At 38.5% G+C, this 16963-nt stretch overlaps 1 protein-coding gene across 1 annotated transcript in view; it reads left to right on the top strand.

The window, feature by feature from the left end:
- LOC126305111 (uncharacterized) overlaps positions 1–16963 on the top strand; it is a 371181-nt gene that overhangs the window by 39015 nt on the left and 315203 nt on the right. The window contains exons 3-4 of the mRNA XM_049992019.1: positions 3364–3432; positions 3741–3824. Of these exons, the coding sequence (XP_049847976.1) occupies positions 3364–3432; positions 3741–3824 (153 nt within the window). The remainder of the gene's footprint in view (positions 1–3363; positions 3433–3740; positions 3825–16963) is intronic.

Here is a 16963-nt window from a genome sequence, read left to right as displayed (position 1 = left end):
CCGCTTGTCACCAGACACCGCTTGTCACCAGACACCGCTTGCCGCCCTGCCCGACACTTGCCGCCCTGCCCGACACTTGCCGCCCTGCCCGACACTTGCCGCCCTGCCCGACACTTGCCGCCCTGCCCGACACTTGCCGCCCTGCCCGACACTTGCCGCCCTGCCCGACACTTGCCGCCCTTCTGTTGATGACAAGCTTCAAACACGTTGACTTTTGCGCGCTTTAATTTTCCAGAAACCCTCTATTTTGCCAAATAGTTCCACAAACTCGAATTTTCTTTTCAAGTAACTTTTGTGCAAGTTCTACACTGTTATAATAATTATCCAATTACTAACAAAGAGATAGAGGGGCTGGCCAGTACTTACCTCAGCTCAGTACAGCCGGCAGAAACACAAAAAACAACCGAAAATTTAATTTCCTAGCTTTCGGAATAAATGTTCCTTCATCAGGGAGAAAAGAGGGGAAAGAAAGGGAAGAAGGGAAAGTGGATTTAGTTACTCACAACCCAGGTTATGAAACAACAGGGAAAGGAAAACAGGGAAGGTAGCAAGGATGGAGGCATGGTTGTCAGAGGGAATAATTATCCATGCAGAGGTGATGTCATTTTCCGTCAGAAGGTGTCAATAGTTCCATCACTGCTTTTGCTAAAGGCTGTCCAATACCAGAATATATCTTAAGTGAGGAAATGTATACCATACTCGAATCACAGCATCCGAATGAATATGTCGTATTTCGTAATTTTCGACAGATTGTAAACTTTTAAAATTTAACCGTCCATGCCGTGGCATCATTCCTTCATCAGTTGAGATGTTTTGACTTAGATTAAATGTTTCTTTAAACTTTTTGAAAACTAATCAATTACGAGTTCCACTTCGATAAGCCGGTCGGCATTATCCAGTGTATTGTTGCTGTCAGAAAAATGTGAAAATGATATTTGTCTGAATCAGTTGCAGGACATCGTTTTGGAAAATATCAGTGTGTCTATCAATGGATTTGTTGAGCAATAATTATTGATCATTGCTTTGCTTTCAATTCCCATAAGGATAGCAAGCCCAAACCATTTTCTAAGTTCAGGTCCCATAACGTCGACAAATTTGGCATTTTTTTAAATCCAGTTTCCTCCCACTGCAATTTTGACTGTAGTACTTTCTGGTTTCGTTGCTAATATATTCAAATAGATCATTCCCAATATATAATTTTACGATATCCTCAACGCTCTGTGTATCTTTGGGAAATGTGATTGGACTCAGGGATCCTTCAAATTTATTATTGGTCCTCGCTAAATCAAAGTCTGACCACTGTGCAGTGTCTTCTTCATCTGATTCAGCTGAATCAGTTGGCAACCGTAGCATTCGCCAAATTCTTCTTGGACATATTTGACTATCTTCCTACGATTCTGCTTCATTTTCATTTTTTTGATATCCAATGTCTTCTTTCCAATCAGACAAGTCGTCCGGTACAGCAGACAAAATGTCCACACATTCATTGTAAATAATCCTATTGTCTCTTTCATCCACCATGATGAAAGGGCACAAGTACTTATAAAAACAAAACACTTGTTGACGTGTGTAACTTAATATTACCTAAACAAAACACCAACAGAATGCAAAAGATACTAACGTACTGTCGCCATACTATACTCATGACACCACTCTGGTGTCGCCGGCCGCTGAGCGATACTATGCAGACACCACTGTGGTGTCGCCGGGCGTTGACCGCTATTTCACACACGACACCACTGTTGTGTTGCCGGCCGGCATAGTGTTTAAGATGCAGTTATTAGCCAACAGTGGGATATAGTAAATTACCTGTTCTGACTGTGACGAGTTTTACATTGGTCAGTCAGTCAGAGGCATATCGACTAGGCCAGGTGAACATGAGCGCTGCTGGAGGTTGCAAAATTCTGACTCCACATTTGCTGAGCATGTACTGAGTGAGGGTCACAACTACCAGCCATACTACGATGGCCTTTACTTAGCGAACAAAGGCCATAAACTCAGTCAGCTGGAAGCCCAGGAAATTAACAAACATTCAGCTTAAAGTCCTGATGTAATCCTAAATGACTGGACAAAGCTCTCCCAAATTTCACACAATCACCTCTGTTTTTGGGTATTTCCCACTGTGTCTGCTCCTACATATTCCCATTTTCCTGTATTGATTAAGTTCTTTCATTTTATTGTAATTGTTATCCATATAAACTATAGTTTCAATTCCAGAATGAGATTTTCACTCTGCAGCGGAGTGTGCACTGTTACGAAACTTTCCTGGATGATTAAAACTGTGTGCCGGCCCGAGACTCAAACTCGGGACCTTTGCCTTTCGTGGGCAAGTGCTCTACCATCTGGGCTACCTAAGCACGACTCACGCCCCGTCCTCACAACTTTACTTCCGCCAGTACCTTGTTTCCTACTTTCCAAACTTCACAGAAGCTCTTCTGCAAACCTAGCAGAACTAGCACTCCTGGAAAAAAGGTAGAGCACTTGTCCATGTCTGTAGTACAAACTAAATTATGTATACAGACAGTTCATCTGTGCTGGGAATTGAGAATTGTGATGGCAAAATATCAATCCCAGGAATTTCGAAACTTTCAAGAATGATTTACTTTTAATTTTGAACTCTGATGATGAATTACAAAAGAAATATTTTTTGTGTGTGATATATTTACAGGTTACCTATTTTTGGACTTTTTTCCTTTATTTGTACAGCTTCTTGCCAAATTGCAGTATTATAGATTAACAGAAAACACCCTCTAGGTTTTGGTAAGCGAGTTTAGAAATATCAAAATATTTGACATAAATGGCCGCCTGTAGCTTTTGATTGCATCAATTTAGAAGCTACAACTTTTTACACCTCCGAGGGACCGTAGATTGTAGTATGTGACACGAATTTCAACTTGGTACATCTGTTCCTGAGAAAATGGGTATTTGACAGACAGATAGATTGATAATTAAGTAATCTCACAAGGGTTCTGTTGATACTGATTGTGGTACGGGACCTAATGAGTCCCTAATGTGTTCAGACTAAATAAGCAATAAATAAATAATACTGTACCTTAATGGTCAGTGTGTGAATGTGCCTAGAACGGAAATACACAGCTGTAGCTTCCAGTCCTTTGTTATATTGATTTAAGTACAGGTCACACTTCATTTATTGTTCTCATTACTCATTACACATCGACATTCCTCACAGGTCTTCAAATTGTAGAGTTGGAGGCAGGTAAGGACATTATGGAGATTTAGAAGCGTGTGTAAAGGGGCCGGGGATGTGGTTCGACAAGTAGTCTCATTCTCTGCTCGTATATGTAGTCATCCTCTTGCATGTAGTGTCCGAATATAGCTATAATTTAATTAATTTGTTTGCAGGGCTGGAAAAGGATATCAGTGAAGAGAGAAATTCCTGGAGAATCATTTGACAACGAATATGAGATGCAGGTATTGTACAAATGAAATGACAATCTTTTTAAATCTATTCATTTTTATTTCCATGACCAGATAGGGGTGACTAATATTTTGTTATGCAATATTATTTTGACTTCTCTTGTTGTTGTTGTACTGGTGTTCAGTTACTCTTATCACTGAAGATTTGTTTTAAACCCTATCTTTTATTTTCTTATATAATTTTTCTACAACATTACAGTGATTTTGTTACTGCAAGCAACCTGTTTCAGAATTGAAAGTTCATTATTGACTTTGTCTTTTATGTTTTTGTGTGTTCCTGGCTTATTTGTTTTGTGTTTCAGGAGACTTGGGAACCCTCAGTTAAGCAGGTGAAGCAGGAGCAGCCATTTATGGACACAGAAATTGGCAACATGCATGAAGGACAGGTGCGTGTTGCATTTATTTTTTTCAAAATGGTTATTTTTCATGTATGACACTTTTTTGATTTGGAGCACACATTTCATTCCTCCAGTGATATCTTGGGTGTTATCAAGTTTCCTATTTGTTTCTTTAATAAATTTCCCAGAAATTAATTAAAGTAGTAACAAACTTAGATTTCAGCGAAGATATCCGTAACGAGTCCCTTTTCAACTTTGTAGAGTATGTGCTTGCTTAATCATTATCTGTGAAGGCACATTTCTTGCTGTGAAAGTGAAACTTTTATGGTGTCGTGTCACATTCATAAAGAAGAATGTATCTTTCATCTGCTCAACTGCATAGTGTACTAGTGTACTAATAGTCCCCCCCCCCCCCCCTCTCTCTCTCTCTCTCTCTCTCTCTCTCTCTCTCTCTCTCTCTCACACACACACACACACACACACACACACACAAAACCACAGGCAACTGTAGAACTCCTCAGCTGGGTAAGCAGACTTGAAAGGTCTCTCCTAGTAGTATTGTAGAGCAGATCTTTATTTGTTGTTTGAGTTCCACGTGCTCATATTTTTATTTGTAACCAATTGGTCACTTGTACTCCCTGCTTAATCATTCAGAAAAGCAGCCTTTTTCCAGTAGTGACAATATATTCTTAACTTCTTCTAGACTTACATTCTATTTTATAACTTGGGCAGTCATTGATATGAAAGCACTTATGTGTATTTCATTGTGGTATGACGAGTTATGGATATCTCAATCTCTCAGTGGATGTCATTACTGTTAGCAATGGTCACTTGCAGGAAGTTAATCCTAGAGAATTTCACTGTGTGTTTAATACTAAGAAGTAAGTAGTTGAGTTGCATTAACATTGTGTTGGTCCTTGATCCTGTATATATTTCCACAGAATAGCACCAGCATGTCATCTGCATTTCTCTTATACTAAATGATCTCTGCCATGTATGTGTATTTACTAACAAACTTAAACCTGTAGCTTTTTTCACTACTACTAAGGGATTACTATAGACACTCATGCTCCTTTCTATTATATCTTGATCAATCATTTTATTAATCTCCTCCACAACCGCTTATTTAAGACTTATAGGTATAAGGTATGGTTTGCTAAAAAACGGAGTCTCGTCCTTAATCTTAAATTTGCAAACATAATCGCTAACGGTACCCGGATTCTCTGAAAATACGGAATGGTATTTAGACAAAATTCTCACTAAATCTGTTTGCTGTTCAATATCTAACACTTCAGGTTCACTTACCTTTTTGTGAAAGTCATCTTGTGGACATGCAGTATTAGTTAACTCTGTCTCTGGAGACAACCGAGCTGACGTGGTTAATTGTAATCTTTGTTTATACACATCGCTGTCCATCACAAACTTAATGCAATGTTTATTCTCGGGTTCCCCCACATAAATGCAGTTCTCGTCAAAATTTAGTATATACGTCTTTATTTATGTCTTCCACTACTAGCAAAGGTTGTCGAAATGCCATATCACTTATATGGCAGTGTGCCAAGGTTTCGTATTTAACAACATTTTCATCTTTCCAGTTATACTAACTATGTATACCCCAGTTACTGGTAAAACAGGTAAATTACTTTTACTTTTAATGTATTAAAGTATTCCTTACAAATAAGTGATACTTCACAACAAGAATCGATGAATATGTCTACTTTGTGGTTTTCTATCTCTCCTGTTATAATAGGTTGTGGTGGCGTAGTTATTTTTTTCGTTTCCTCCAGCAGTAGCCGCTTCTTGGTAGGTACTTTATGCATAAAGGAAACCAGTACCCTTTTATTTAGGCATTTCAATGTATTTCTATGACCTGGGCCCTGGACCTGGGCCCTGGCTCTGGGTCCAGATTGCTCCACGTTTTTGTCATGGGTACCAACCACGGGACAATTTCCATGTGTTGGAACTGCGTTACCTCCTTTTCCACAGCTGTTGCTGGGCACGAATTCCTGCTTAGTTACCGGACCGAGGTTGGATGTTAATGGTCCTCGTGAGCAACCCCCCTATTTACATTCCTGCCAAGTTGGTGGATTCGGGCAAGATTGGATTCATAATGCTTTGACTGATTATTCGGATTTTCTTGTGCATGCAAGTTCTCGTTCCTGTCTTTATTGGTTGCATTGAGTGCATCTACAAAGGATAACAGTTCCTCCACTGTTTCCCACCCACTGCATAGAATATCTTTTCTAGCATAAGTAGGTAGACGTTTTATTAAAATTCGAACTAATCCCTCATCTTCCGTTGGTCGATCTAAATATTTCACCCTTGTCAAATGCCAGGCAAAATACTTGCGCATTGTACCCCAGGCATTACTATAGTATTTAGGATCCCACAAATCTGAGATCAATTTCTCTTGTGCACTTGAAGACCAATATTTTTCCTTAAACTTGCTCTGAAAATCTTCCCAGGCTCTGAAGTTTTCAATATTTACTGTGCCTCATTCTGTAGCTTCACCCTCCAAATATCTTACTGCAAACTCTTATTTTCTTAGCATCCTCCCAACTTTTAGGAATGGTTTGGTTAAACTGTTTTAAGAAAAGGATGGGGGTGTACCTCCTTGTCTGGTTTGAATTTAGGAAAGTGTCTCGACAAGCCTGAATTTTATCCCCATTGCAAATCAGTTATAATGTCCTTATGTAATATAATATTTTGGGAAACTGTGCCTTTCTCTAGTTTCTCCTGCATAATCTTGAATTCTTTCCTCAAAGTTCCTAAGTCTTTCTTAGTGTTATCTAAATTGGAAGTTACTAAGGCAAAGAGATAACAGCACTTAGTTTCCCTCCAACCTTTCGTCCTATTGATTCTTCTACTTGTTCTTCTACGCCATTCAAATTTATAAGCTCTGCAGTCATTAACTTTTCTTTGAAGTTCTGTTCTACAGTTTCCACCCGTGATTTGACCCCTGAAATTGGCGCCTGTACTAGGGCGAGCAACTTATCTTGTTTCTGGACATTGGTTTTTAGCGTAGTTAATTCTCATTTGACCACATCAAATGTAACATTACATACATTTATCAAAGGGCTGTATTTTTCGTTAAATTGTGTTTCCAAATTACTACATTTACAGTCTACATCATATTCTAATTTTTGAACTAACCCTTTTCGATGAGCTTCATTTATTGTTCTAAATCCTTAAATAAAATATTTGCCTGTTCACTCAAGGAATCGGACAATTCTTTTTTCAATCCTTTTTTTTTCCATTCTTGCATCTGATTACTTAGGATATTAACTTGAGCCTCTAGTTTTGTGTTTTGCAAATCTAACTTAGAGTTTAATTCTGCCTTCAGTTTGTCCTGTTTTGTGTTCTGTGATTCAAACTGCACTTTGATAAACCTCATTAAGTGGTTTAAATCTGGCCCCTGTTTTTCAATTCCCATAGGCCCAACAGACTCTATGGATTGATGTTCTTTTTCCATTGGGTTTTGTTTTGGCTTTAATCTAGTTATCATTAAAAGTACACTCACTTATTTCCACAACCCCCCACACTTCACAAACAATCAGAGGTCAGTAGTGGCTCACTCAGTGTTGGTGGAAGGTGGCGTTGGCACCGGTGTACGGCGGCTTCAGCGTCGATGGACGGCGGCACCAGCGTAGGTGGACGACGACGTCGGCTTTTGTGGACGGCTGTGTCGGTGTTGGTGTGATGTGATGTCAGCGTTGGTGGACGGCGGCATCAGTGTTGGCGTTGGTGGACGGCGGCGGCATCGATTTGAGACTAACTGCAGTGTTGTGTGATTTTCTTGATTCTCTTAATTATTTCACCACACCATTTATCAACACGATATTTCTGGATAAGTATCGTGGAATCACTCTTCAGCCATGCTGTTGCTATGGCAACTCCCAACTGTTTTTTTTCCTCTTTCTTTTTTTTTTATAGCTTCTTCTTTAATATTTCCCCTTCTTTCTGAGGTTCTTTCTTTACGGTCACCATGTTCTTGTGGTGGCTCGGTGTAATGTTAAGCTCTCTCTATACATCTTAAGCGTTTTCATGGACTTACTTGTGTAAGAATGCTGGTTCTGCTTTCTTGCAGTGCCGATGCCTTCTGCTACCTTCTCTGAAGATTTCACTGCTAGGAAGGGGAAATTTTCTCTCTCTCGCTCTCTCTATTCTTATTTAAAAATTATGCTACTATTGGAATATCATTCAATGCACCAGAACATATTGATTTCCACATTGTACAAAAAAAAATAAACATAACTTTATGACGTAAGCCCGCACATTAGTAGGCACCCAGAATCAGTTAATTACACATTTTTGAACACAATAAATACATAAGCTTTTATCGTGGCTGACTATCCACGTCCAGTCCACGTACTCTCAACAGCAGTTCAGTGTCTAATAAACAGTCACTATGTTAAGTCTATCCATTTGTTTTTTAACATTACTATGCTACATCACTCTTTGCAGCCGGCCACGGAGCTTGCGGGCCATATTTGCTTATTCTTGGCAGGTCGCGCTGAACACTTGCCAACGCCAACGAATTATCTCCCTTCCAGTTTCGCCTGCACAAACAATAAATGGGTGCAGTATCCCATGCTCATTCTTACGCCCTACTTTAAAATAAAGCTTGTTCAAAACGGCTGGAACACAAGTGTCTTCAGAGTTTCGTAAAATTCTGGTGGCACCACAATACTCATTATGTACATTAGTATTACAAGTAACAATAATTCATATTTCAAAAGTATGCAGTCCACTTTTTCTTATTAATTAACTGTGTATAACCCTATTATTTACTATTTAGTTTTTTTATTTATAAAACGGGAGTATTTCACTGAATGGTGGAGTCAATTCTTTTATATCTAGGAGTCGTGGGGCATAAACCTTTGGTTTCCAGTCCAGGTGTTCACTTAAGTATTTTACTCTTTATTGTAATTCTTTGTACTGCTTCTTCATTACGTAATAGGCTTATTAATTATAGGCTGTTTGTAGTCTGGAGGATCTATAGGCAGATGAAAGTGTTCTTCTCAACACTTGTAAACTCACATAAAACATAATAATGCTAGTGGAATATAGAAATCAGACTCGCCAGAATAATTCCTATTAAATGTGTGACTTCTGTCACAATACTGTCCTTTTCCCCTAGGATCAGTACCTACCGGTAGGGAAGCCCCTTTATAACAAATCCCTGTTCTTCAGGTCACAGGTCATCCTATCCCTATGTAGGTACGCCTGCCCTATATCCTTAGCAAATGCTGTGTATGGCCCCCTTATCCTTTACGAGTAGGCCTCATAGTTTGTTTCCCTAATATACATAGTATATATTTCCTGGAAAAAATAAAAATCTATTTAACAATTCACACTCACTTCTTAATACTTCCTTTAATACCATAGATTCGTCCTCTACTTTTCAACTTCTGTAATCTTTAGCAGATACTATGTCTACACCTAATGATCAAGACCCACTACTCTGACTCATCACTCCATTAGAATATTTGCTACACTGACTTTACTTAATTAAGCATCATAATTAACTCCAATCTGGCTTGTGTTCTCCTTCTTTACTCATGCCTCTTTCTTATGTATACCTGATGTAGAATTATCATAGTTCATACATACTTATATAATAGAGGGAAACATTCCACGTGGGAAAAATATATCTAAAAACAAAGTTGATGTAACTTATCAAACGAAAGTGTTGGCATGTTGATAGACACACAAACACAAACACACACACAAAATTCAAGCATTTGCAACCAACGGTTGCTTCATCAGGAAAGAGGGAAGGAGAGGGAAAGACAAAAGGATGTGGGTTTTAAGGGAGAGGGTAAGGAGTCATTCCAATCCCGAGAGAGGAAAGACTTACCTTAGGGGGAAAAAGGACAGGTATACGCTCGCACACACAAAAAAAAAACAAAAACACACACACACACACACACACACACACACACACACACACACACACATATATATATCCGTCCGCACATATACAGACACAAGCAGACACAGACCTGAGTCAAAACAAGGCCCCCGAAGTAGACAGCATTCCATTGGAACTACTGACAGCCTTGGGAGAACTAGTCCTGACAAAACTCTACCATCTGGTGAGCAGAAACAGGCGAAATATCCTCAGACATCAAGAAGAATATAATAATTCCAATCCCAAAGAAAGCAGGTATTGACAGATGTAAAAATTACCGAACTATCAGTTTAATAAGTCATGGCTGCAAAATACTAACGCGAATTCTTTATAGACGAATGGAAAAACTGGTAGATGCCGACCTCTGGGAAGATCAGTTTGGATTCTGTAGAAATGTTGGAACACGTGAGGCAATACTGCCCTACGACTTATCTTAGAAGCTAGATTAAGGAAGGGCAAACCTACATTTCTGGCATTTGTAGACTTAGAGACAGCTTTTGAAAATGTTGACTGGAATACTCTCTTTCAAATTCTGAAGGCGACAGGGGTAAAATACAAGGAGTGAAAGGCTATTTACAATTTGTACAGAAACCAGATGGCAGTTATAAGAGTCAAGGGACAGGAAAGGGAAGCAGTTTTTGGGAAGGGAGTGAGACAGGGTTGTAGCCTCTCCCCAATGTCATTCAATCTGTATATTGAGCAAGCAGTGAAGGGAAAAAAAAGAAAAATTCGGAGTAGGTATTAAATCCATGGAGAAGAAATAAAAACTTTGAGGTTCGCCAACGACATTGTAATTCTGTCAGAGACAGCAAAGGACTTGGAAGAGCAGTTGAACGGAATGGATAGGGTCTTGAAATGAGGATATAAGATGAACATCAACAAACGCAAAACGAAGATAATGGAATGTAGTCGAATTAAGTCGGGTGATGCTGAGGGAATTAGATTAGGAAATGAGACACTTGAAGTAGTAAAGGAGTTTTGCTATTTGGTGAGCAAAATAACTGATGATGGTCGAAGTAGACAGGCTATAAAATGTAGACTGGCAATGGCAAGGAAAGCGTTTCTGAAGAATAGAAATTTGTTAACATCGAGTATTGATTAAGTGTCAGGAAGTCATTTCGGAAAGTATTTGTATGGAGTGTAGCCATGTATGGAAGTGAAACATGGACAATAAATAGTTTGGACAAGAAGAGAATAGAATTTATCGAAATGTGGTGCTACAGAAGAATACTGAAGATTAGATGGGTAGATCACATAACTAATGAGGAAGTATTGAATAGGATTGGAGAGAAGAGAAGTTTGTGGCACAACTTGACGAGAAGAAGGGATCGGTTGGTAGGACATGTTCTGAGGCATCAAGGGATCACCAATTTAGCATTGGAGGGCAGCATGGAGGGTAAAAATCGTTGAGGGAGACAAAGAGATGAATACACTAAGCAGATACTGAGGGATGTAGGTTGCAGTAGGTACTGGGAGATGAAGAAGCTTGCACAGGGTAGAGTAGCATGGAGAGCTGCATCAAACCAGTGTCAGGACCGAAAACAACAACAACAACAACATAATAGACTACAGAATAATTTCAGAATTGAAGGGAATTCAGTGCAAGTAAACTATTTTGGATGAAACACCGAAAACAACTTGGGATTCAACAGTCATCACTCCGCCCGTTAACACAGAATGTTAAAATCCCTGGGGGACATACATGACTCTGCCCGTATCCCATGAATCTGATATTAACTTCAATTGAGCAAGTGCAAACCAGTACTTCTTGTTAAATTTGGTGTGAAAGTCTAGCCACGGCAAAACAATCACCACTTTACTAGGTAACACAGCATCATGTACAGTTATTCTATTTTCTACTCTATCCTGGATGAATTTGAATCTTTTCCACAAGTTGCCTATAACCTCTTGCGGCAACTCCTTGGTCTATCATTTCTTTAAGTGGTTCCTCCAAGCTACATACACTTGTGATATCAAAGCCGGATAGATTCTCTTTGAAATTTCATCCTACATTATTTACTTGTGCACTCACAACTCGTGTACTGACACCAGTAATCTGCGATTGACTAATTGACATTAATTCCATAGGCTGATTTACACTCTCTTTCAAAATATTCATTTCCTGTCTTACATTATTGTATTTAACATTACACACATTTTCACAAGATTCTAGCTTTTCATTAAGATCGGGTTCTTTATTGCTATATTTGATGTCACATTCACTCTACAAAGTAATTATGCCTTTGCATTGATTACTAGATTCTTTGCATTGAGTGTCTATTTTGATGGGCAGCAAACTTATACTCATTTTTTGAATATCGAAAGTTGCATTCTGTGCCTTTAATTTAGCATTCATTGAGTTTATTAAGTCTAGGTTATTCTTTAACATCTCACCTCGAGCATCCAATTTATTGAGTTTATAAAGTCTAGGTTTTTCTTGAGTTTATCGTCTAATGTTTTACTCAAGGTCGTGATGCGATCGTCTAAATCTTTCCTAAAAGTATCAAAAAACTCATTTTGGTCTTTGAATTGAGTATCTGGTTCCTTTCTTAAAGAAGCATTTTGAGCATTTGAATCTGTCCTCTGGCCATCTAGTTGAGAATGTACTGAGCCTATTTCTTTTCTTAGAGTCTCTGAATCTGCACTCTCTGCATCGAGTTTTTCACTTAAAGTTGCACTTATTTCTTTTCTCAAAGAAGCACCCTGGACATTTATTCTATCATTTAATTGTGAACTCTGTGCTTCTAATTTGGCATCTAAAATCAGTTAGTTCCTTTCTTAAAGAAGTATTTTGAGCAATTAGTTCCTTTATTAAAGCTGCTAAATCTACTTTGAACCAGTCAGGCACCTCCTTACTCACTTTCATTGCCATAGCTGGTTCTGAAGTTTCCCCCAATTCTCCGTTTACTATCCATATTTCTCTTAGTTTTTGATCTAGTAATCTTCAAAAAAATTCTGCACTGAGTATATTAACTTTACCAACAGTCTATTATTCAACAATTTCTTCGACTTTACACTTACAATTATTGTTTTCGCTCACCCAGTTCTAGCTGCGTTGATGAGCGGATGCGTAATCAGTGTCGACGAACAGCATTGGTGCCGGCGGTGTCTAATGTTGGTTTCAGCATTTGCGTTAGCGAGTGTATGTGGAATTGGCACCGGTGAACAGTGATTGGTACCAGCGTCGTCGGACTTATGCTGGTTTCCACGTACGCATCCCCGCGATGTGGGTGAGAGTTGCGTACTCCCCACACTAGATCTTCTTTGATGAATTATTCTCGTCGTATTTCTTCTTAGTCTAATACGTCGGAATCTTATCTCTTTTCTTTTGATGTTATATCTTTCTTACATCTTCTCTTTTATTGCATTTATTAATTTTCACCATTTGAACTTTTAGGCCAAATCCCATTCCATGAAACAGTTCTCTTGTCTTGTTATATCTGGTTGCTATGGCAACACATCATATCTTATGCTTTGATTTACGCTCAAAATTCCCGTTTGTTTGAATCCTTTTCTCTACTCACCACGTTCCAACACTTTAGACAACCTGGAGTGTGGTGTAAAATTGTATTGCCTGCAAGACTTGATTGAACCTTTCCAAAAAGTGAATAGGGTGTACGTCCCTATCTGGCTTAAACTTAGGAAACTGCCTAGATAACCCTGAATTTGATCCTCATTGTACATGTGTCATTACTTCAGTAGTTAATGCTATGTTAGGAGAAGTCACCCTATTTTCCATTTTGTCCTGTAGAAGTTTGAATTCTTTCCATAGTTCATCTGCATTTCTCTTAGTGTTACTAAGTTCGGAAGTTAAAATCGGGGACACGCTGTCGGAGGTTACTCTCGTGGCAGCTTTTCTGTCTATCATCTCTTCTACCTGTTCCTCCAGATTACTGATGTTCATTATGTCTGAAGTGGCTAGTTTCTCTTTAAAATTTCTTTCCATGTTATCTGCTAAAGTGTTAATGCCTGCAATTTGCAATTGGACTATAGGAATTAGTTTGTCTGTCACGGTTGCCACATTCTAACGTTTTGACAATACGAGGAGCGGTGCAAAACTGGATTGCATTCACAGTTCACACCTGTCTCTCATCAGTTGACATACGTGATTGTCTAGCTGATCCTCTTCTCTGGACAATCAGCTATGTCAATCTCCCAAAAGCTTCTTCTCCAAAGACTGTCACTGGTTATAGGAATTTAAAAGGCTCTAGTTTTCAAATAATTGGGCACTCGTAGAAAACTTTGAGTTCAATCACGGTATATTTTCACTTCAACAGGAAACCACTGTTAAGCCAACTGAGTCACCAAACATTAGACTCTCTTAAAATACATTTATATCATGGTTGGTTTAATATCCACCACAAATTATTAACATGTCTCGCCTCTAGCGAGTCCCGTACGTGAAGTAAGTAAAATCTCTATTCGATCCATGCTTCATCTGTCTCTTTAACAATAATTAATGATGTAAATAAAATAGAAAGAAACTTCCACATGGGAAAAATATATTAAAAACAAAGATTCCAAGACTTACCAAGCGGGAAAGCGCCAGTAGACAGGCACAGTAAATAAAACACACAGCATTTCTAGCTTTCGCAACCGACAGTTGCTTCTTCAGGAAAGAGGGAAGGAGAGGGAAAGACGAAAGGATGTGGGTTTTAAGGGAGAGGGTAAGGAGTCATTCCAATCCCGGGAGCAGAAAGACTTACCTTAGGGGGAAAAAAGGACAGGTGTACACTCGCGCACACATACACATATCCATCCGCACATACACAGACACAAGCTCCCGGGATTGGAATGACTCCTTACCCTATCCCTTAAAACCCACATCCTTTCATCTTTCCCTCTCCTTCCCTCTTTCCTGAAGAAGCAACCGACGGTTGCGAAAGCTAGAAATTCTGTGTGTGTGTGTTTGTGTGTTTTATTTATTGTGTCTGTCTACCGGCGCTTTCCCGCTTGGTAAGTCTTGGAATCTTTGTTTTTAATATATTTAACAATAATTATTATCACAGTACCATAAATGATGGAATATTACACAAACACTCCTTGTCCTTTTAATACAGCTTCCAAGGCGTGACCAGCAAACACTTACCCATTCCGGTCATCTGACACAGCTCTGGTCTTCCCACAATAAACATCAATCCTGCACACACAGAGATGTGTTGCGCAATAATTAGGCTCTCTCTTACACTTATCTATAAAACATCGCATGTTTGAGGCGGCAGAAGGTCGAATGGTTCCAGAATTTATGTGGAAATTCTCGAATCACTACATATCCCCCTCCTTAGATCGAACACTCGATTTTTTATACGTAATCATTATGTCAGTTAATATTGTACACATTTTTAAAGTAATAATTTACAACATAAGTTTGTATACACAATTTTTTTTCAGGTATCCTTGTACTCCATAGAGCAGGCTTCCGATTTTTGTCTTTCCATTGATTCTTTATTGTACTTTGTTTTTTAGAACTTAAGCTTCTACTTATGATATGATTATGCATTACTCTTACTTATGCATGGTGAAGACTCTCTCTTCAGCTCTAATTGTAAATTCCAGGTGTCATGGACACTTCAATATTTCATCCTTTATTCTAACTTTTTGTACTTTTTTTTCCCCTAGTACTGACTAGCCGTCTATCACAAAGCGAAAAGAGTGGTCCAACTAAAACATTCATATTTCTTTATGTACTACACAAATATGTAATAAAAATGGGGATTCCAATGTAAAAACGCAGTTGATATCCGTTTGACCTATGGCAGCTCCATCTAGTGGGCCAACCATAGCACCATCTGGTTTCCCCCTTCAGCCTAGATGAGTTTCATTCTTTGCAGTTTTTTTTCGTTTGATGCTTATTTCATGAGATATTTGGCCTGGTCATTATCAATGGACCACCCTGTGTGTGTGTGTGTGTGTGTGTGTGTGTGTGTGTGTGTGTGATATATAATACACACACACACACACACACACACACACACACACACACACACACAAAATCTGTTGGTTCTACTGAGAAATTCATCAATGTAGTAGGAGGAGTTGGCCTCCAATAAATCCTTTAGACTTCTCTTACACTGAATTTCATTGGTTGTTAAGCTTTTTATGGCTGCTGGCAAGTTATTGAAAATGTGTGTTTCTGAATAATGCACAACTTTTTGTACAAGAGTGAGTGACTTTAAATCCTTGTGAAGATTATTCTTATTTCTAGTATTGATTCCATGAGTTGAGCTGTTGGTTTGAAAAAGTGATGTATTTTTTATGACAAATTTCATCAAGGATTAAATATATTGGGAAGCAGTAGTTAGTATCTGTAGTTCCCTAAACAGGCTTCTGCAGGATGTTCTTGAGTTCACACCACATATAACTCTTACGCACGTTTTTGTGCCTGGAAAACTTGAGCTTGGTTTGATGAATTACCCCAAAAAATAATCTCATATGACATTATGGAATGAAAACAAGCATAGTATGCCAGCTTTTCCATTTTTATATCCCCTATGTCTGACACAATTCGCGATGCAAATAGAGATTTGTTAAGACGCTTCAGCAGTTCTGTGGTGTGCTCCTCCCAGTTGAATTTATTATCAAGCTGTAATCCCAATAATTTAACACTGTCTACTTCTTCTGTCTGCTTGTCATCGTATGTTTGGCATATACTTGTGGGACACCCCTTACAAGTTCTGAACTGCATGTAGTGTGTTTTTTCAAAGTTAAGTGACAAAGAATTGGTTGGGAACCAGTGATTAATGTTCACAAATATTTTATTAGTTGATCTTTGTAAGACTACACTTGATTTGCTATTTATTGCAATGTTTGTATCATCAGCAAACAAAACGAACTTTGCATCTGGTAATGTTACCGATGAAAGGTTATTGATATACACAAGAAAAAGTAAGGGCCCTAAAATGGAACATTTTGGGACCACACATGTAATTGGTTCCCAGTTCGATGATGCCTGATAGCTTAATACATGTCTCTTTCCTAATAACACCCTTTGTTTCCTGCCAGAGATATAAGATTTGAACCATTTTGCAGCATTTCCTGTTACATCATGATATTCTAATTTACTTAAAAGGATATTGTGATTTACACAGTCAAATGCCTTTGACAGATCACAAAATATACCAGTTGGCTGCAATTTTTTGTCTAATGAATTAAGAAAGTTTCACTGTAAGTGTAGATAGCCTTCTCAATATCAGAACCCTGTAGAAATTTGAACTGCGACTTTGACAGTATGTTATTTGAGATAAGATGGTTATAAAGCCAATTGTACATTACT

The sequence above is a fragment of the Schistocerca gregaria genome, unplaced genomic scaffold (genome assembly GCF_023897955.1).
Source record: "Schistocerca gregaria isolate iqSchGreg1 unplaced genomic scaffold, iqSchGreg1.2 ptg000255l, whole genome shotgun sequence".
In the NCBI taxonomy this organism is placed as follows: Eukaryota; Metazoa; Arthropoda; class Insecta; order Orthoptera; family Acrididae; genus Schistocerca; species Schistocerca gregaria.
Note: the sequence above shows the minus strand (reverse complement) of the source record. Positions and strands in the feature narration are given on the sequence as shown.